The sequence below is a fragment of the Apostichopus japonicus genome, chromosome 4 (genome assembly GCF_037975245.1).
Source record: "Apostichopus japonicus isolate 1M-3 chromosome 4, ASM3797524v1, whole genome shotgun sequence".
Lineage (NCBI taxonomy): Eukaryota > Metazoa > Echinodermata > Holothuroidea > Aspidochirotida > Stichopodidae > Apostichopus > Apostichopus japonicus.
In genome coordinates, this window is record NC_092564.1 from 16,933,192 (window position 1) to 16,954,208 (window position 21,017).

General features: G+C 37.6%; 3 protein-coding genes across 3 annotated transcripts in view; 1 reads left to right on the forward strand and 2 right to left on the reverse strand.

The window, feature by feature from the left end:
- Positions 1-201, reverse strand: part of LOC139966632 (uncharacterized) — a 4,574-nt gene extending 4,373 nt beyond the window's left edge. Inside the window, exon 1 of the mRNA XM_071969873.1 lies at positions 183-201. The gene's annotated coding sequence lies outside the window, so the exon portion shown is untranslated. The remainder of the gene's footprint in view (positions 1-182) is intronic.
- Positions 1-5,628, forward strand: part of LOC139966627 (2-Hydroxyacid oxidase 1-like) — a 24,138-nt gene extending 18,510 nt beyond the window's left edge. Inside the window, exon 10 of the mRNA XM_071969862.1 lies at positions 2,008-5,628. The gene's annotated coding sequence lies outside the window, so the exon portion shown is untranslated. The remainder of the gene's footprint in view (positions 1-2,007) is intronic.
- Positions 5,629-11,698: 6,070 nt separating this feature from the next.
- On the reverse strand, positions 11,699-20,274 carry LOC139966624 (uncharacterized). Its single transcript, XM_071969853.1, has 4 exons — positions 20,038-20,274; positions 18,186-18,581; positions 17,272-17,330; positions 11,699-16,098 (listed from the first exon to the last, which is right to left on the reverse strand). Exons 1-4 carry the CDS (start codon positions 20,109-20,111, stop codon positions 15,050-15,052), a joined length of 1,578 nt encoding a protein of 525 aa, XP_071825954.1. The 5' UTR covers positions 20,112-20,274; the 3' UTR covers positions 11,699-15,049.
- Between the last annotated feature and the right edge of the window lie 743 nt (positions 20,275-21,017).

Consider the following 21,017-nt stretch of genomic DNA (forward strand, 5'->3'; position numbering starts at 1 on the left):
GCAAATGGACTCACCCGTCTTTAATGTTTACAAATTGTCCTATACTTAAGCCCAGATAGGCCTATACTATACATATATATATGTATAAAATATGCTTTTATTTACTGGTAAACTGAATTATTTCACGAAGAGGAATAAAAAATGCAGGAACAATATTGATAGGCTTCCGTCCTTCCACTTACAGTGTCGTGGTATTATATATACAAACTTATAACGCACAGGCCTATATAAATATATACAGTCCTATATAACTGTACTACATTATGCATGACTACCATGCATATCTATATATAACCTGTTTACAACTTACAGCGATATATTTAGTACATGGCTAAAGAAATACAGAAAGTTTGTTTAGGACGGTGTTCTACGCGTGTTGTTGTACACCATCAAGGCTGGATGGTGGTGTGTGTGTATATATATACGTGGGCGGCGTTAGACGTGTAATATAATATATATTGTCCTTACTTTTCCATTTTGACTAATGAAGCATTACGACCGATTGTCGTACAACGCAAGCAACGTTTATTCGTCGTTCGTGGCAGACCACTTATAACAAACTAGTCGGTTTATTTGAACTCGGTTCCCATCGTGCCAATTATACGAAGTTTAACCGTGTTTTGCGATCTGCAAAACACTGAAACGGGAGAAGGGTAAGTAAGTCTGGGGGAAGTACGGTACGTAAAAATCTAAAGTTTGGGGATGGACGAATAGCTGGTATGAGGCGGGTGTATCTTAAAGGATTCTCCTACAGACTGATCGTCTTGGAATAAAGCAAGTATATATATATATATATATATATATATATATATATATATATATATATATATATATATATATATATATATATATATACTTTATTCCAAGACGATCAGTCTGTAGGAGAATCCTTTAAGATACCCCCGCCTCATACCAGCTATTCGTCCATCCCCAAACTTTAGATTTCTACGTACTTCCCCCAGACTTCCTTACCCAGTTTCCACCTTTGCAGATAATTTCCGTTGCTAAAAACCTCGGTGCCAAATATCCGTCATGTTACCCAATACAGGCACTGTGGTAAAAATTCCCTCTCTGGTGATCATTTTAGCAATGGCATTTACATATTCTACTGTGTTCTTTGTAAAGTGGGCAATTATGTAGGTGAAACAGGTTCTCGGTTCCGCTTGCGTCTTAATAATCAGAAAAAAATCAAAACAACTACCAGTTCTACAAACATCTGTAATCCGTTCTTCATATTCTTTGCTTCCTGTATAGTCATGTATATGTATGCAACTTACACTTATCTAGCGTCATACTTTCATTGTGTTACATTTTGTACTTTTCATTTGACTGCCAAGATATTGCTGACGAAGGTTCCATGGGAGCGAAAATTCCAATATATTTTCTAAAACAGTACTCCTTATTGGTCAATTATATGAGATATATCTTATTTCTCTGTTTTTGTCTAATAATAATATATATATCTATATATATATATATATACATATATATCTTTATATATATATATATATATATATATATAGATATAGATATATATATATATATATATATGTACATACATACATCATTGCAAAAATAAATAAAATAAAATAAAATACAATCTGGTTATATTTAGTTTATGGGAAGCATTAAACCGTTATAAAATATGTATTGTTTGGAAGGAATTTATCCTAATCTTGTAGAGTAGGTTATTTTCCATGCACTCGATATCTGAGTAATAAGGTTTTTCCATTGGACTGGTAATCTAAGCTGCCTGAAGAAAAAAATAATAATATTATGATTTCGACAACTGAAGGTTTCAAAAGTGAACGAAGTTAGTTGCTAAAGCTCACGCGGCAATTATATATAATATAATGTTTGGTGTTCATCATTTCTGGTTTTATTCAATCCGCGCGATTTTACTGAACGAATAGATTTATAATTTGGCAAGTTTGCCAACATTGACTAGTAATTATCCGAAACGACTGGCAACATTAAACTAATATATGCGATACGTTTTGTTTACAGGACGATTACACAATTTTTACTCATTTAGTTGATGACCGAGTACGGTACTGCGGGAAAATTACTACCGGCTCAGAAATCCAACCCAGGGCGGAGATGGGACCTCGTACAAGCGATATATTTGACGCCTCGGTCGAAACTAACACCTTTGGTGACCAAGAGGAGATCGGTACCTCGGACCCAGCGGTGCACCGGTACAGAGCCGGTAAGTTTGAAATGCACGGTGAATTCCTGACTAGATAACATTGGAAAGAATCTATGGCATCTACAAACAAATTTATTTATTTTTTCAAGACATGGTACAAATGGAGATGTTTTGTACGCTTTGTATGCCGGTATTCTTTCTATTTTGCCGATATCTTGTTATTCACCGATATATCGCTAGTATATATTCGCCATCGTGTCAATACTTGTCCGGGCCGGGTGCCCTCCTCCGAGAATGCCTGTATTCACCGCTGAGTTATATGTATAAACTTCCGGTCTGACATTGGTGCAGCAAAGTATATTAATAGGAGGGCGTTGTGGTCAAGTGGTTAAGGCAGTGGACTTGTGATCTAAGGATTACAGGTTCGAGCCCTGGCCAGATCATTGCGTTGTGTCCTTGGGCAAGGCGCTTTATCTCCATTGCCTCTCTTCACCCAGGTGTATAAATGGGGACCTGCGAGGTAACTTGTAAATATAGTTGCGTGCGCCGGTTTGTGGCTGCACCCTATGGGAAGTCCCCCGGGGGACACGTGGATGTGGTGCACTGTGGTGCCCCAGGAGAGATTGATTGAATTGTGCACACTTTGGTGTGTCGGTGTGACAAGTTACCAATGACCAGGGGTTAAGTTGTAAAGTCGTGTGAGGAGGCATTAGCCTCATACAAGACTGTAAACCTTCAACTTTAACTTTTTTAACTTTAATATTGTTTCTCCTCGGGCTGTGTTGATGCAGTGGAAAATATTATAGGCCGTGGCTATTCTTACGACTAGTCGTAACAATTATTTATAAACTATTCTTACAACAAAGGCAAATTCAAGCGCAGTAAAGTCAAGAAAGCAACTGCGCATGTAGTAGGGGTAACCCTAACCCTACACATAACCCTAAACCTCAATCCTAACCCTTACTCTAACCCTAACCTGAAATTATTGTTACTCCTCGTTGTAAAAATAGTACTTCTGGTCGTGAAATAGCAACTGCGCATGCGTAGTCGGAAATTATTCTTACAACTAGTCGTAAGAATAGCCACTTTGAATATTATAACCTTGCAATTGTAGCATGGCGCCATAAATCTAGTATGTACCGTTGATCATACCGTTATGACGTCATATGCGGCCTCACTTCGTGGCGGAAGTATTTTGAAAAGGTCACGTTATAGAAATTAGCCCGTGACTGCTTTACAGTGTGTCATAGTGTGGTAGAAAGGCAATTCTTTGTCGGAATGAAGGCCAAATGAATGAAACAGCAAACTTGTTTTATAAGGGCTATATCATATATAAGAATCTTCTAATTTTTTGTGGTACAAATTGAACAAAGACTTGACTGACTGAATCCGTAAAGACGTTTGAAAACAAAAATGTACCCAAAAGTATGAACACCGTACCACAGGGATATCATCCAAATTGTCAAACCCCTTGTTCCTGTATAGGCTCTTCTATGTTTTTAAATGAAAGTACCGTAAAATAATACAATTGAAAGCATTCGTATATTCTCGATTGTACCACACATCTACGGAAAGCACGTATACTGCAACAACAACAAAAAAGGCTCACAAATTTGTTATTAGTAGGCTATGTATCACAATTGGTATTTTACCTAAGGCACACTTTAAATACCTGTATTTGAGGGTTTAAGGCAGGGTTTCCATAGCTTTATGCTCCCCTCTTGAACCCCCTGTGGATGTCAGAGTTGTCCACGTACCCCCAACTTTTCGAGACACGATCTGAGTTATTATTATACTGTTATAATCATAACAGTGCTTAGTCAAAGATCAAATTCATAGTGTAATATTGTAATGAAAAAACAAGAGATAAACAAATGTTTATTTGGAAACTTGAAGATCAGATCAGCTCTTTATCTTCACGACGTAATGTCATGCGTACACCAACTTCACCAAAGTCATGCGGCCTGTGTCTGTTTCATAATTCAGATATTAATCACATGCACGGTACGGTACTATACTATTGCAACATATGCGTATGGAACGCGAAAAGAGTTTGTCAATATAGGTAAGACTTTTGTACATGACTAAATTATATGCTATATCAGATTTTATTTCAACAAAAGTACTCTAGTTTTGACTTTCAGAAACGTCCCACGAACCCACTGGGATGGACTCAGGCACCCCCTGGGGATTCATGCACCCCAGTTATAGGAAACCCCTGGATTAAGGTATAGGGGAAGGAACATTTGTCATTTGGGGGAGGTGGGGGTACTGAGGAAGGGAGGGGTTAAACTAGTTTGCTTTGTTAAGGCACAGTCGGAGGGTTAGGTTACAGAAATGGGTATATTTCTTCTGAGGGCAATGACAGCAGTACCAACGAACAATATGAGTAGCAGCAACAACAACACTGCCAAGAACAACATCGACAAAAGCAACATAAAAAACTACACCACTAACAACGTCAGCAACACAACCAACGGCAGGCAGACACTGAACAGCAACAGCAGAAACAACAGCAGTTGAAGCAACAGCACTGAGATCAACGTCATCAACAACAATATAAAATAACAACATGAACAACACACTAGCAACAGCAACAACATTGAGAGGAACATCAACAACAACAACAACATCAGAACCGACACACTATAACAACATGATCTCCACCACCAAAAACAGCGAAGCACTAAACAGCAACATAAAAAACATCCACGGTAACGGCAGCAACTCTGAACAACATCAACAACACCAGAACTAACACACTAACATCATCAACAGCCACACCGACAACAGCGAAATAGTGATCGACAACAACAACAACATGGTAAAGAACACCACCAGTATACAACATCGCCAATCTAGGGCATCCCTGTTTCTACAGGTAGAATAAGTTATCCAACGCTTCATATAATTGCAACCGTTTATTAAAGGATGTTGTTCACTGAAATCATATTTCTTATAAGAACATTAGCTTCATCCCGTCATGATGATGAGTTATATGATAGCCATCATATGACACTGTACATTAAACTTAATTTTAACATGAATGTTTAAATCGGAATCGTGTGTTCTAAGTTCAAGATAGTTTAAAATGTCTCTAATTACTTAAACGAATGTGCATTTACATTTATTGTCCTATTAGTTGAAACCGATACAATATTCTTCTTGAGTGCTTGGATTAGTTGAGGGTATTCAATACATTAAAGTTATTCGTTCATGTGTGATTATTAGCTTCACCTTTGTCTCCGATCTCGGATTTGTATAGCGAAGAATCTGAGTATCAAGGATAACTGATGTGTGAATATTCATTAGCATCGATGACGTCACCTTGGGAAACTCCTCTTGATAACGTTCCTCTGTTGAGTGAATCATAGGAAATGCCACTACCCGAGTTCGTCGCATTCAGTTTGTCGTACCATGCGGGAACTGTATGGTTGTACTCTGCTTTGCGTAGTAGAGCATCTTCATATTCTTCTTGCGGACGGTTTTGGTTAGGAGAGTTAGTCGAGTTAGCCTCACCTCTGTCATTGACTTTGCCTTCAGTGCGTTTAAGCTTATCGTAGGATGGCGAAACTAATGATGTCGAATTACTGAGTGTTGAATATTCATTAGGATTGATGACGTCATGTTGAGAAACTCCTCCTTTCAAACCAATGTTGCCATCTCTGTTTAGTATATCATAAGAGGTGCTTTCTGAGGTCAGATTCAATCTGTCATACCCTGCAGCTCTGTTAATATCCTCGTTGTCAATCATCCTGGAATGGGCATCTCTATCCACCTGATCGTAATCGACATCTTTGTGTGACGTCACTATCCCATTCAAGGCCATATCCGGTTCCAGAGTCTGGTAAAAGGGTGTCGTTTCTGCGGTCTTCTTTGTACTACCATGGAGCTCCATGGTACTACTCTCCTTGGCTTCGGGGATATTTTCGTTAACCTCTTCGTACTGATCTGTTGGACTAGCTCCTTCCATCCCTGATGTAAAAATGAGTAGATTTGATAACAGACACAATATTTGTATTACATTTGTCTTTCAACAAGTTTGGCAAACTCTTTCGCATCGGTTTTAGTATGATGTCGTATCATACAACGGCATGGCACATATACTTTCTTGGTTTACGTTAAAACATGTGTCAATTCTATCTTAAGCCTTTAGCGTATACGCATGGCCATGACCGACACCTCATTCAGTCGTTTGAAACGGTTCAGTGTCAGTCATTCTTTTTCATTCAGCCGGGGAGATTAAGACTAATGCTTAAGTGCATACCCCCCCCCCCCACCCCCACTTTTTCTACCTCACATGCACATGCACACACAGCCAGGAACACACACACATAAATGAGAAAACCAATTGGCACAATCGTGCCTTGAGAGAGTAAATTATAGACGTAATCTATAGTCCAAATATGACTCAGAATGCAACATTTGACTTAGTAATGCTTTATGTTTTTTTTTTTCTGGGTAAGACCCCCAAACCCCTAAAATCCGCTTCAACGACCCAGTGCCACGTTGCTTCCGGCCCTGTCCTTGGGGAAGGGACTTAACTTGACCCCCACCTCTAAATTCATGTGCACGCTACTATTTTAAACCTCATACACGAAACGTAAAACTTGGATTAAAAGACCGAAAGAAGTGTCTACGTACGGTTTTTATAATTATATCAGCAACTTGTATAGGAACCGCTTCGCTGCTGATATTTTTATTTCCTCTTCAAATACACGCTTGCTACTGGCAAAATATATACAGTGCCGTGCACAGGGTTTCAAAGGTAGGGTTAGGGGCATCAACTTGCATAGAAGGGTAATCTGGGCCTGGAGGAGTCATCCAAAGTCTACCCCGACTGAATGTAAACAATCCCGCAACTGAATGTTTTACCCCCGACTGACCATTAATGTGGAGCCCACACCCTTTGTGCCTTCGTCACTATACACACATGCACAAAACATATCATAACATTTGTGATTGAAAACCTATAAAATGTTTACAAGATTTACCTTTCATATTTACACCGTCACTGTCCGTTGTGTATACCGGATTCCTTCGCTGTTGAAGTCTGTTGAAACAAACAAGCGAACGTTTTTGTTCAACAACACAGAGAAACACTATATAGTACTGTCGTCACCGGATACTAACTATAACAATATGTTCAGTGTAAAGTATTCAGTATTTTAAAGATTACCGGAAAGATGGCAGTCAATATGACGTAGAGTCCGACGGATACACGGTATAGGCTTACATGATAAAGGTATTGCAATGTATTTACCAATGTACTGCATGGCAACGATAGGCATACTATATCCATGTACCCTGCATGTAACCGATGGAATATAGTATTGTGTGAGTTGAAAGATTTTTTTGAATGAATCTACAAAATGTCGACAAGATGCAAGTTTGATATCTTATATCGCTATACAGTAATTATTACATAAGAAACACCTTTCATTCCAAGCATTTAAGGTAAAAGCCATCCGAGTTGGTTTAATTTTTATTGACAGCGTGGTTAATTTAGTTTATGAAAAGATGTGTTTTGTGTGAAATTTTAAAGAGTGATTCCTTCATGTTCCGGTCATGTGTTATATCGTATTAATTGTAAACTTATTGGCAATCATGTTTAGCAGGTAAAAGTAAAATTTAGGATTCAGAACCAGGGGTGGCGGAAAAAATCCAGCCTGGGCCGGGGGGGGGGGGGCTCGATGGACAGTGGGACATGTGACTTATTTTTGAGTGGGCAATCACAAACTTACCTCAAAACATTCCGAATAAATGGATCCGTTGTGCAACCCGTAACACAAATTCTAATAATTGAAGGTTTATAGTACAGGATAATTAGAATATTTCCTTAAAGTTCTTACGGTGCATTTCGCTAGGTAACTTGATTAAATTCGGCGGGAAATGGACTTCGTTGGTTAGGAAACTCAATGATCAAATTCGTTCAAGTGGTTAGGAAACTCAATGATCAAATTCGTTCAAGATAACGTCAGCCTTCAAATAGATTAATAGGGTGAACTGTTTTTTTTTCGGTCTTGTCTAACACTATAGACTAAATGTATCTAACAATGAAGGTGTCAGAAAGGTGGATATTAAATTAGTTATCAAAATCTAGATCGACCATACGAGTAATTGAACTTTCAAAATTGGTTTCGTTAATATCCCCCCCCCCAAAAAAAGCGAAAATAGAAGAAAGCAAAATGCGTGTATAATCAGGGGCGTATCCAGGGGGGGGGCGCAACAGGCGCGCGCCCCCCTATTGGCCGTCACCCCAAAAAAAAAAGTTTAGCAAAAAAAAAAAAAAAATTGATGACGACCTTTATGTGAGATGTCGGTGATCGCTCAACCCCCCCTTCCCCCTCCCGTATGCTTTATTTTTTGTTTGCCAAAAAAAGGTTCTGGCGAAGTTCGGCGGCATAATAGTTTTAGAAACATAGATGGTAATTGTGTTTGTATTATCACTATAAACACTAAGTGACATGCCAGCCATACTAAATTGTGCATTTTGTGTCCATATTTACTGGAAATGTTGCTTATTATTAAGGTCGAAAAATGGATCACATATGGCACCATTTTGCATTTCAGCCCTTCTTCGAAAGCAAAAATTGTCCACCCCTCCCCTTAGACCCATCCCCCAGGACGGCGATCATTCATATCTGACCCCCCCCCCCTAGTGGAAAATCCTGGATACGCCCCTGATAATTATTTCAAAGAAAAAGACGCGTTTCATAATACCGTAATAAGTGAAATATCACGTAGTGAACTTGAATAGGGAGGGATACATGAGTAGCGTTATGCAATTGTAGCTGTAGGCCTTTATATCCAAATCGGAATAATCCAGAACGTTTTACTAACATTTGATGCTTAATAATGTCATCTTCCGAGTGAAATACTTACCGTACGATCGATTTCTTCCGGATAGACCATATTACCAGTAGCGCAATGACCACCAAGAGAACGGCTGGTAGAGTCACCAATATAACTACATTTGGACCCGTCTGGGTATCCCTTGGTGGTACTGACTGCAGGGCGAACGTGGACGTTGGTATCTCTCCCGTCGAGAGCAAAGGCGTGGTTCTACTGGTGACCGAAGTAGAGGTACTCGAATGCACTGTTGTTATCATCGATGTAAAAGTTTCATCTCGTGTAGTTGTGGGGGCAGTCGTTGATACCCTATTCATCGTCGTCTCATCATCATTCCGACTGTCATCGACATCGTCACCACGTCTACGTTCACTGTAATTGAGAAAAGAGGACAAACACCATGAACAGCTTATGCTTATAAATTTCTATTTAGTCCGTTACGGGTCCCCCGTAAGGTGTTTAGTGCCAAGACCGGAAATTGACAAATGATTTTTGTTGTGATGTAATGAAAATGATAAAAAAGGCGTATTTATATTTCTATGAAAGCGTTCCAGATGTGCTTGTCTCATAGACCTGTAGATTTTCTTATTATTTAGGCCTTCGTGATCAATATTATAATATACAACAAGGATGTGTTTGGATTTTTTTTTGGCATCTATATCAAAAAATGCCTGACAGGTTGGAGAGAGGAGCTGCGTTTTCCCACCTCTTACATTAACTTAAAAAAGAAGCGACGTTAGATTGATTGTCTATTTGTACGAATATAGAATTTCTTTACTAGTATGTAAATACCACACTAGTAAGAGACGTTAAACTCGCAAAGAAGCAACGAGATGACATCACAATCCAAATATTGTGATCCAGTAAATGAAGTTTTATCATGCAACAAAGTCGAAATAAGTTAACAAGCACCCGTGTAACGTTAGACACAAAGTATTAATTAAGCCGTGGGATGGGGGTTTGGGGGGGGGAGGGGTTCATCTAACCGTATGTACTATGTTCTTTTATTTTAATGCTGTAGTAGTATGTACGACGTAAGAAGTATTTCTTAATATGTTGGAATTATTACTACGTTTTCCGCGCGAGGAGCAAATGTAACAAATTGGAAATTTTAAACTTATGGATATAGGCCTACTTATAGAAAGTTGTACGTTTACGCAATCCATCTTTCGAACGCTCTGTTGCAATACTCAATAGGATAGAAAGGCATACCAAGTAGCTACAATTTTTACCAATCTTTAATTTATTAACATATTTTACTCACTCTGATCTATTAATACCGCCACCAATAGACTCTTCCCTTCCCTTCTTTCTGCCTTTCTTCATGTTGTTGTCAATTCCTTTGCGAAATCACTATACAATACAGAACTTTGTGTAGTACATTAAAGATATTCACGTGTACGTTACTAGTCGGTTTCTGACTATAGTGGCTTTATACTGCGTAAAAGGTGGTAGGCAGCTACTTGATATATTATGTCAAGCACTATTGCAGAGTAATCACTACTTCACATCCGTTTGGAAAGAGAAAAATTCGTATATTGACGGAAATGAATCATGGAAAACCTTTTTTAAAGTGTATATATACGTAAGAAAGGGTATAGCAGGAGTATGTATCCTCATATTGCCAAAGCGAAAGTTCACGATTAATTGTCTGTTGGTGAAAGCTACCGGGAATCTTAGGAACCCTCATATCTTGCCAAAATATAGAATTCAACTTTATAAGAACTTTTTCATCTACCGTGCTGCAATTTACATTAAATTTGGTAATTTGGAACCTTTCATTTAATTTTTACTAATTGTTTCACCTAGTTCTAGTAATGTACATAGTTTTAACGCTTTCTTGATGTGCAATCATTTCAACATCTTATCTATCATGGTTTTCATATTTATTTATTTTTAGTTTGACATGTGTACTCCTTTTTTATAAATACGCTATATTTATAGTGGTTTCAATAAATGAAATGAAAACAAAACAAACATAGTATAATAGGATATGAGTAGTACATTGTGCGTACCACGCGAAAAAAACCCTACCTTTACACCAATCATTCCTCTTTATTCTCTGAAGACTTTACAAATTGTATTTACAAAAAATGGCAACTATTAAACTTTTATTAGAAAAGAAGATTGTAAATGTGAAATACTTAAGTTTAATCCCCCCCCCCCCCCGGCCGCGGTTGCTAATTTAACCACCTATTTCTCTCTAGCCGTATCTCTATATCCCTTTGAATGTTTGTTTCTGTTCTTACATATATAGGGTAAGCTGTAAAAAACCTAGAAATTATTTGCGTGCTTTTTATGTTGCTATTCTGTAACAATTTGCACAATAGTGTGGATTGCCTTTGATATATTATTCAAAATAGATATTTGGTGACACCAATATTCCTGCTCAAAATTAGTTATTAGCCGTTCAGCTATATATCCCAACAATGATGTGGGTCCATCTAATGTTACGTATATACTATTTATAAAGATAATCATACTGCAACAAAAAAAAGGTTAGCTTTAAGCATGAACAAAACATCAAGTCTGCTACAAACATTATAAACATATATGTTTGTATTTAATAGTATTTACATATGATACAAATATTATGATACAAATAATATTAGATACAAATATTATTAGATACAAATAATATTTTCACTACGGTGATTATGTGAGTTTAATTGCTTCAAGAAAAACAAAATTATTTAGTCGGCTGTTATGCCATGGTAACATCATTCCTTCCCGGCCCTGTTGCCAGATGCTTTCACAAAATATCACCAAATTTGAAAAGAAAATCATGTCTTCTCCATGCATACAAAGTGCTATGTTTGTCGAGGAATGTGCATGGTTTTGACCTAAAGATGGAGACGCTTCCGGGCATTTTGGGAATGTCCCTTTAAGTGGCGCCTTAACTGTATCTTGTTGTTTTTCCCTTCTTTATTAGCCTTCTCTGTTTCTCTTGGTGATTACTAGCTTTGATAAACATTCTTGTTTTTTTTTTTTTCTGTAACTAAACCAGTTACTTATCATTTTGTGACACCAAAATGTCGATTACAATCAACTTGATAACAAAGTTGACAATGAGGCTATACTTGCAGAGCAGAGTACGACAAACTAAATGTGAACTCGACGAGCAATACATATGTGATTCACTAAGCAGAGAAGATTCTCAAACCTGACGTCATAGATGCTAATGAATATTCATAACTCAGTAAAGCAATACCAATACAGCCAATCCTCACGTGACAGTATTTCTCAAGAGAACCGTTTTGTACACAGTTTGATATGTCGAGCAATGCCATATAGTCTTGGTGAGCAATAGCCCGAGTGACTATACGATAAGCTGAACTGGCCAACAAGTTAAGATCAGTGAGAGTGATGTTGAAGTAAACCAGAATGACTACAACCTACTGAATCGCTCATTTACAAAATGAATTTGCATAATTAAAAAGTACAAAGACACTGACGGCATACTATATCAAGTATCGAGAGATTTGCCAGTATATCTTCTTCTGTGTCTTAGCAGACGACATCGATTTTACATACTAATGGTAATTTTAAACCTAATGTACGGTGCCACATTGTGTTCTGAAATGAATTATTTTCATTGGACGAGAATTTATCATGAAAGTGATGTTTGTGATGTAAAAGTTCAACGGTATTTTACTTATTTTTGTGCGACAATATCGTCCCAGTTACTGAAATCATAGTTGAGTATCGCTTTAGCAAACTTTAATGCCAGTACGTTGTTATATATAATCGTATAAGGCAGGTTTAATCAAGTCTCAAAATGTGGCATTTTTTTTAAATTTATATTTTGTTTTCTTATTTGGTATGGTTGCGTTACTTGGCCTGATTAGTGAGTGTTCGCTGATTTGACATGGGGTACGCTTGCGTTGTCTGCTTACTTTTGTATGATAGCACGTGATCACGTTTACTTTGTCTAATAAGGTTGTATTCACTGTTTTTCATAAGGTAAGGTATAGCATTCAACTTATTTACAGACGGAGGGCTCATTATATTTTTGCTTTCTAAAGGTGAACATCACGCCGATGACTCCCGTTGAAGTTCAGTTATCGCCGGGTAATGTATACCCAGCTTTTTGTTCGCAAAGTCGGGGTTTTCATGTAGTACGACAAAGTACAACGTACATGGTGTTTAGCTGTCCAATAAGACAGTTTTCACTAAATTATTTCATGAGGGATAGTAAAGCGTTCCCATATCTGGTCAAGTTCCCTTCACGTTTCTTTAATATACCACGTCACGGAACACACTTGATCTATTGTCTTCCGTATGTTAGGTTTAGTCTAACTCTGGTATACGCTCGATCGATCATATACGTTATTGTCTAACAGGAAATAACAACACTGCAGTTTGTGCAAATTTACATGTTCAATTCGTTGAATATCACTGCTGCGTCATGACTTTACTTATTCTTTCAAACAACTTTGTTTTGATTGACCTCGTATACTCTCAGTGGACGCACAAACACAGTGAAGGATCGTATACGGTAGCTAACGCTGTTGCTCTAGAATAAAGTCAAACGCGTCAAGAACTCCATATATGGCTGACCACAATCATAGTAGAATAAGAGCGATTTATAGGAGACGCCATAGCATAGAAACCGACTATTCACTGCAGTTAAATACATGCGACAAGTTGATTTTTGTGTTGAAATACAAACTAAAGAAGCAAAAAATATATAAATAAAATAGAAAAAAAATAAATTGAAAGAATGTGTATTATACTCAATTCCAGATAACAATTTCTCAAACTAAGACACTTCCGTAGATTAGGTCATCAAATGAACCATCAAGGGCACCGGCTGTGTTGATGCCAAATATGCTAGAAATTCAAATAATGGTCAGTCATTCTCCAGTTTTAACCACCATTTTACTTTACCCCCCCCCATCCCCTACACGCGCACTGAGAAATTAAATCATCTATGTTAATACTCCTCATATAATTTGAAATTACTTTGAGGGATCAGAGCCTCTCGTAATTTCAGAGAACTAGTCTTTAAAACTTCTAGCAATTTTATTTTTAGGGTGCTAAAATTGGGGCCTAATATAATATACTGGTGAGCTTTCACTTATCGTGGGTAATGTACGTTGACGTTCGATTCTAAATCTTCCGTTGCCCGAACACATTTTCATATTCCCTGCAAATAGTAGATCGAAACCTTTCAACATTTGAGGTGAATCAATTGAATTAAACTAAAGCATATTAACTCCACTGATTGTTATATGATTTGTAATATCAAGTTATATCGAAAACGTACAATTTCCTCACATAAAACTACTTTTGATATAGGTTTTGATGCGCTGTGTTTCATCACCAACTTTAAAGTACACGGTGAGGTTTGCAAAGAACTTCTCTTGTGAAACACATGTTCTGAACTCAAACTATGTTGTATCTGATATCTTCCTCTAAATATGCCAGGAAGCTGCCATTTTGTAAATCTGTGACGTCATAGTGCCACTATGATATGATTTTTTTTTAACTTTCCCTCAGTTTTACTTTTCATATGTTTATTTTAAGAATGTTATAATATGGTTGCTACTGAAACTATTGCTATGATTAAGTCATGTTAATATATTCAATATTGTAGATACAACATTTTCATTTCATTTTTTTGCAAGTTTGACCTTTAGACCTTATTTGATCAAATGACCTTTTTAATTCCACAAATGTAACATTAACTCAATAGTACTATATAGGCTACATTATGAAATAGAAAATAAGAAAACTTTTCTGACATCTATTACCGTGTTTTTAATGCATTAAAAAATAGTGCGAAGGCAAATGGTAATGAATATCATCCATTGAGTGAATGCTGTTTGTATGAAGTTAAAAGAAGATGTGTTGGTCGCGTTATTAGAAATCACAGAAATAAACATTATCTACAATTCACTTACATCCATCGGAAAGGGAATAATATGCGCATGTTCATTTTCTCATGGCGTGTTCTGATTGGACGAGGGTTTCAACATATTGTCGTTAACTTCAATACTCCCACTGATCTTGGCCTTGTGGTCAAGCTTGTCGTACGACGCTAAATTAAGCTGATGTTATTTGCTCATTTAGTTCTGAATATTCATTAGCATCGATGACGTCATTTTGAGATGCTGGTCTACTTTCTCTGTTGAGTAAGTCATACGAGTTGCTCTTTGGGGTTGCATTCAGTTGGTCGTACCCTGCACTAGTAGAGGCATTAACATTAGCTTTACTGGAAGGGTCACCTCTGTTAAGCTGATCGTATCCGACATCTTGGGGTGACGTCACCGCTTCAATACTCCCACTGAGCTCGGCCTTGTGGTTAAGCTTGTCGTACGATGCTGAAGCTGACGATATTTTCTCATTCAGCTCTGAATATTCATTAGCATCGATGACGTCATTTTGAGATGCTGGTCTACTTTCTCTGTTGAGTAAGTCATACGAGTTGCTCTTTGGGGTTGCATTCAGTTGGTCGTACCCTGCACTAGTAGAGGCATTAACATTAGCTTTACTGGAAGGGTCACCTCTGTTAAGCTGATCGTATCCGACATCTTGGGGTGACGTCACCGCTTCAATACTCCCACTGAGCTCGGCCTTGTGGTTAAGCTTGTCGTACGATGCTGAAGCTGACGATATTTTCTCATTCAGCTCTGAATATTCATTAGCATCGATGACATCATTTTGAGATACTGGTTTACTTTCTCTGTTGAGTAAGTCATACGTGTTTCTCTTTGCAGTTGCATTCAGTTGGTCATACCCTGCACTAGTAGTGGCATTAACATTAGCTTTACTGGAAGGGTCACCTCTGTTAAGCTGATCATATCCGACATCTTGGTGTGACGTCACCGCTTCATTCGAGGTCGAATCGGGTTCCAATGTATGGTAAAAGGGAGTTTTATTATTAGATACCTCCTCATATCCCTGGCTGCCTCCTATATGTGGTTTTGGCTGATTTTTGTCAACCTCTTCATACTGGCCTGCTGAAGTATTTTTTGTTTCATTTCCGTTGCTTTTGGACTTAATTCCAGACTGTTTACCAGCATCAGTGTAGTTATTAAATGGCACTTCCGTTTCACCATTGGAATTGGTCTTTCCTTTGCCGGCTTCCAAATCTGTAAAATATGATATTTAATAAACATATGAAAGCTACAAAATACCCACCCTATATGCATTTGAAAACAGTTTCGCCATTAACGATCGTATCACTTATTTATCTAATTTGATGGGAGAGGCATTTTTGCCCACTTACAACGAAGAAAAAGACACTTTCTCCTCATTTCAGTACGATTCAGTTGAACTAATCTATAAAGATACGAGTATAGGACATACTGAACTCTGCTGCAGCACTACGTCACTGTACTTATACATTACCAAATATTACTGATAAACTGTGGGTCTTCTATACGAAGTGAGATTTAATTGACCTCTTATAAGAGCTATTTTAGTTGTGCATGTGTCCGCAGTACTGAGTGTAACTAGATAAATGATACAAGATTTCGGAACTGTATTCTGATCACAACAATATGGCGATGCAACAAATAAATAGGTGGCACAATTGTAGAACAATAGACAGCTATACGTGATAATAGTCAACTAACGGTGGTCTTTAACAAAAGCGAGGGAGGCAAACACTATTTCCACCTTTTCATGTACGACTTGACCACAGGGCAGATGCGTGAAGTGATCGGGAGCATTTTTGGCAACAAAGCTTAAGTGTCAAGCAAATTTTATATGATGTCATAAATTGTTTTTAATTTCAGTCATATTTTGACCGACAGTTTGTTTAATTCGGTGAACAAGCGCAAAGAGTATTTTTCTCTTTCACAGTTCAACAGTGGTATTGATAATGATATTGATAATAATATTTACAAATACGTTTTCCTTTTACGATATCATAGTATTTCGACACATTGGTAATATATCAACATATTGTCTTGTTTTATTGAAGCATCTTTCCTTTTCCTTTTCTTTTCAGTTTTCCCGCCATTTTTGCTTACTGTTCTTTTCCAGCCGGGTCTAGCTACCGTATAAACTCTGCAAAGTTCTCCAGCATGTTCACCTAATTCTTCAGTTCAGAGAAAGCAGCTATTTGGTTTTCTATAATTTTGGCTTTCTAAAACCCGTGCAATTTTTTTGTAACTTTGTAGCATTTGTCTTCGCAATCTACGATTATGTAATAGCCTGTTATCAAAGATGATTATAAATAGTGAATTCACAACTGTTAATTATTTACACCATAACTGCATCATGTCAAAAAACTATGATACATTTTTAGGAATGCGTACCTTTGACCTTTATTTCTTCGTTGCCACTCGTAGAGTTTCGATTCCTTCTCTTGCGATATCTGTTAAAAAAACAGAATAATATAAACTTTAGATTTCTAGAAACAAAGAATAAACACATTAATTTACACTCAATTTCTTTGACATGAAACGTTGTTTACTTGTAAGTTAGAGTAATTTGTATATGCAGAAACGATGCAGGAAATAATGAACCCATTTCTAGACTAGTATGTACTTATTTGGACTGACGTCATCACTCGTTGCTCGGGAGGTTTGTAGGTGAAAGCAAGCCGTTGCGAATTTTATTCCACGATTTGAAGTTAGAGTTGAATAGATAAGCTTATTATGTATGTCGTTATGGCATAGTGGGGTCAATCAGGTTGAGAAAATCATGGAAAAATGACGCAAAGTGCTGCTTTAAGAGCAGAGGACGGAATGTGCCATATATTTTGTACACAGTCATCTGCATTCTTGAACTCTAAACCGTAAATTGTCTTATATAATTAATCTCCTTTAATGCCTTACACCTACATAAAAAAATTCTCAAGAATCTTGAGTTAAAAATATATTAACTATTATCTTTGTCCTTATACTGTATGCTCCAATGGAAGTTAGGAAGATAGGTTCAACCGGCGTTGGAAACTATAATGTTACCTTAGTCGTTATAACTATAGGAGATTGACCATAGGCATGATTAAGTCCAGTAATCGAGATAGGAAGAAAACTTTTCATAGCGATCCTAAAATTGTGCAACTGATTATATTTGATGACTTCACGGTCACCTAACTATATCAAATTAACGTTAGTCAACGAGGGTCAAAGGTCGTCTACGTGTTAACAATGAATTGGACGAGCGGGTGAAGGCCATTACATTACAAGCAATGCAATATTAGCATCTGCATGGAGCATAGACTTACCTAGCTGTAGACTTCATCCAGTAGAAACCAATTAACATTAACAACAAGACGGCTAGAACAATGACTGGTATAGTCACCAGTACAACCAATCTTGATCCACTCTGGCCATTACTTGCTACAGGTATGTATTTTGTGGTAACCTTTTCGTTATTCTGTGACGTCATAACTGCGGTGGTGCTAAAATATGTTGTTGGTGCCTCTGTATGCGTTGTATCTGTGGTCACTGTGGTGGTGCTAAAATATGTTGTTGGTGCTTCTGTATGCATTGTATCTGTGGTCACTGTGGTGGTGTTAAAATATGTTGTTGGTGCTTCTGCATGCATTGTATCTGTGGTCTTTGGCGAGCCACAGCATGTCGTTGTATTCTTTTTACTATCACCGTGACTGATAGCACTTCTGTTTTGAAAAGAAACAAGTAAACATTGAATATATTTCAACGAAGCCCATGGCAAATTCACGCATAGTATATATAGGAGCCTACGTATTGGGCTTAATGGCGGGCTTTGATATGGCGTGGATTCCGCGAAAGGAGCCTTTGGGAAGGGAGAATGGCTGGCGAGGTTGCTCCCACAATTCACACAGTATAGTGTTATTTTCTCTTTCCCCATCCAAAAATATCTCAATAACTCCAATACAGAGGTGGCGGATGAGGATTACATCGGTGGTGGAAGAGGGGTTTGAGGATGGGTGGGGGGGGGCAGTGGCGGAGCGTCCATACAGTCAAATGGACTGCTGGCTCCCTTTTCAGCTTTTTACTACTTTTTACTTATTCGCGATTATTGACTTTTTTTTATTGCGCTCTCATCTACCTATTGACATTTGTCACATTTTGTTGGTTTAATTTTCTGACAAAATGGCGATGACACCTATTTATTCTTCGTTTATCTGCAAATTAGCAAGGCCCGGAAAGGGTCATTTCCTGCGATCTAGGAAGTATCTTTACTCAAAAAGGGGGAGGGCGCTGGGTGGTAAGGGGTTAGGTACGTGGTAGGGGTTGGGTTCGGGCAAGGCAGGGCATACTGTCACGAACTTTTAGAGACGGTGAAAGGGGTTACTGTTATGTAATGTTATATAGTTTTAGTATCACGAAAGGAATAACTGAGATTCATGTACTCTCTATCATAAAGGGCACTCTTATCTATATGGATAATGGGAAGCCGTCAGACGTTTCCATAACACTTCAGTTTACACTTCTCCCTGCCTCTTGGGTTTTCGTCGCCCAGCTTGTCACCAGCGGAATGTTTCGTTACTTTTGCCCACATTAGGCTATGTCTGGAACAATGACGCATTAGCCTTGCGTATGTATACTCAGAATGCTCTGTCACAGACGCAACTTAAAACTGGTTAAAATGACGATCAGTCTTATAGTCTTCAACCCACCGACACTGCCCGCGGACTGTCCACGATTTTCCACGAGTAACGACAGTCGAGTTACCGTCGGGTCGTGATCAAGAAAGACGTGCACGGAGGAGGGCATTACAAAATATTAAGGCGATTGGCAAGAAATTACACTTCGGTCGATAAGCATTTCAATAAAGTGCCGGTGAACAGAAATAGAGCCACCCACAGTCCCTTTTCAACCAATACTTTCCTTCCAGGCTGATCATGTTTCTACTATTGTCACTGCATCATGGAAGCTGTGCTACTGCTGAATGAGCCCGGGCGGAACTTGCAATATTTGTAAATTGTAAATTGAAATATTATTTGTAAATATTTGTAATTATTAGTAATTATAAATTATTTGTAATTATTTATTATTTGTAAATATTTGAAATTATTAGTAATTATAAATTATTTGTAATTATTTATTATTTGTAAATTGAATTATTACTGCACCATGTCGATATCTTACCTGTGCGGCCTGGCCCTTACACTGTGTGCTCCGCTGTAGCCAAGACTTCTCTTCAGTTCCAAGAAGGCATCCATGGCAAAATACTTATTTCTAACTATATGTCAATTCTACAAAGAGACAAACCCTTTGATTGCCTATATATATTTAACCGGCAGCACACCAACTAAATACCGAAATGCTATAGTCTTGTTTTTGTGTGTGTGCTATTCGCGACTCTACACAATATTATCGAATAAACAGTTGAATCGTTTAAGTTGGCTAAAAACGTCTCTGGTTACGGAAGCCTTTAAAATACCGTTAAATTGTTAGTACATAACCGGATGAGACGTTAAACCATAGGTTGAATAATTTAAATGGACTGATATCACTTATTATATGTCAGTTCACAGAAAAATGACGAGAGTGGGAAAACCAGACTATTTATTGGTAATACCAATGATAAAAATGTCATCGTCTGATTTAAAGAAAAAGTTCGGTTGCTGAAAGTTGATTGCTTCGCAAATACTAATGGATATTTTCTGCATCACTAAGTCAAAACCGCATCCTCATAACGTTTTGTACGGCGAAGAAATGATATTTTTATATATTTTTTAATATTATGTCTGGTATAATAGCGGAGTAATTGATTTCATCATAATTTACTTATTTACTTCACTTATAATATAGGACTAAATGTCAAGTTACTTAAAGGGTGACGTTTTATTGAATGTTAAATATAATCATAGACATTGATATGTTTTACGTGCCTTGCACACACTGATACCTTACAGGGTAAAGTTATAAGTAAGACTGAATTGGCTTACAAAACTGCCATATATACACGAGCTAAAGGACATGTCACGTTTATTCAATCAAAACTTAATGTTTCTGTCACAAGAAAGCCTGACGGCAGCCAATCACACTCTATATACGTTTAAGAGTATTTACACACATCTACATATGATTCATGACACTATGAGTGTTTGATATGTAGTCTCCAA

Excerpts from the sequence above, each read along its gene's own strand:
- LOC139966624 (XM_071969853.1), bottom strand. The coding sequence starts at position 20,111 with ATGGATGCCTTCTTGGAACTGAAGAGAAGTCTTGGCTACAGCGGAGCA. Across the intron at positions 18,582-20,037 it reads GTAAGGGCCAGGCCGCACAG|AAGTGCTATCAGTCACGGTG; the intron begins GTAAGATATCGA and ends TTTTCAAAACAG. Across the intron at positions 17,331-18,185 it reads TGGATGAAGTCTACAGCTAG|ATATCGCAAGAGAAGGAATC; the intron begins GTAAGTCTATGC and ends TTTTTTTAACAG.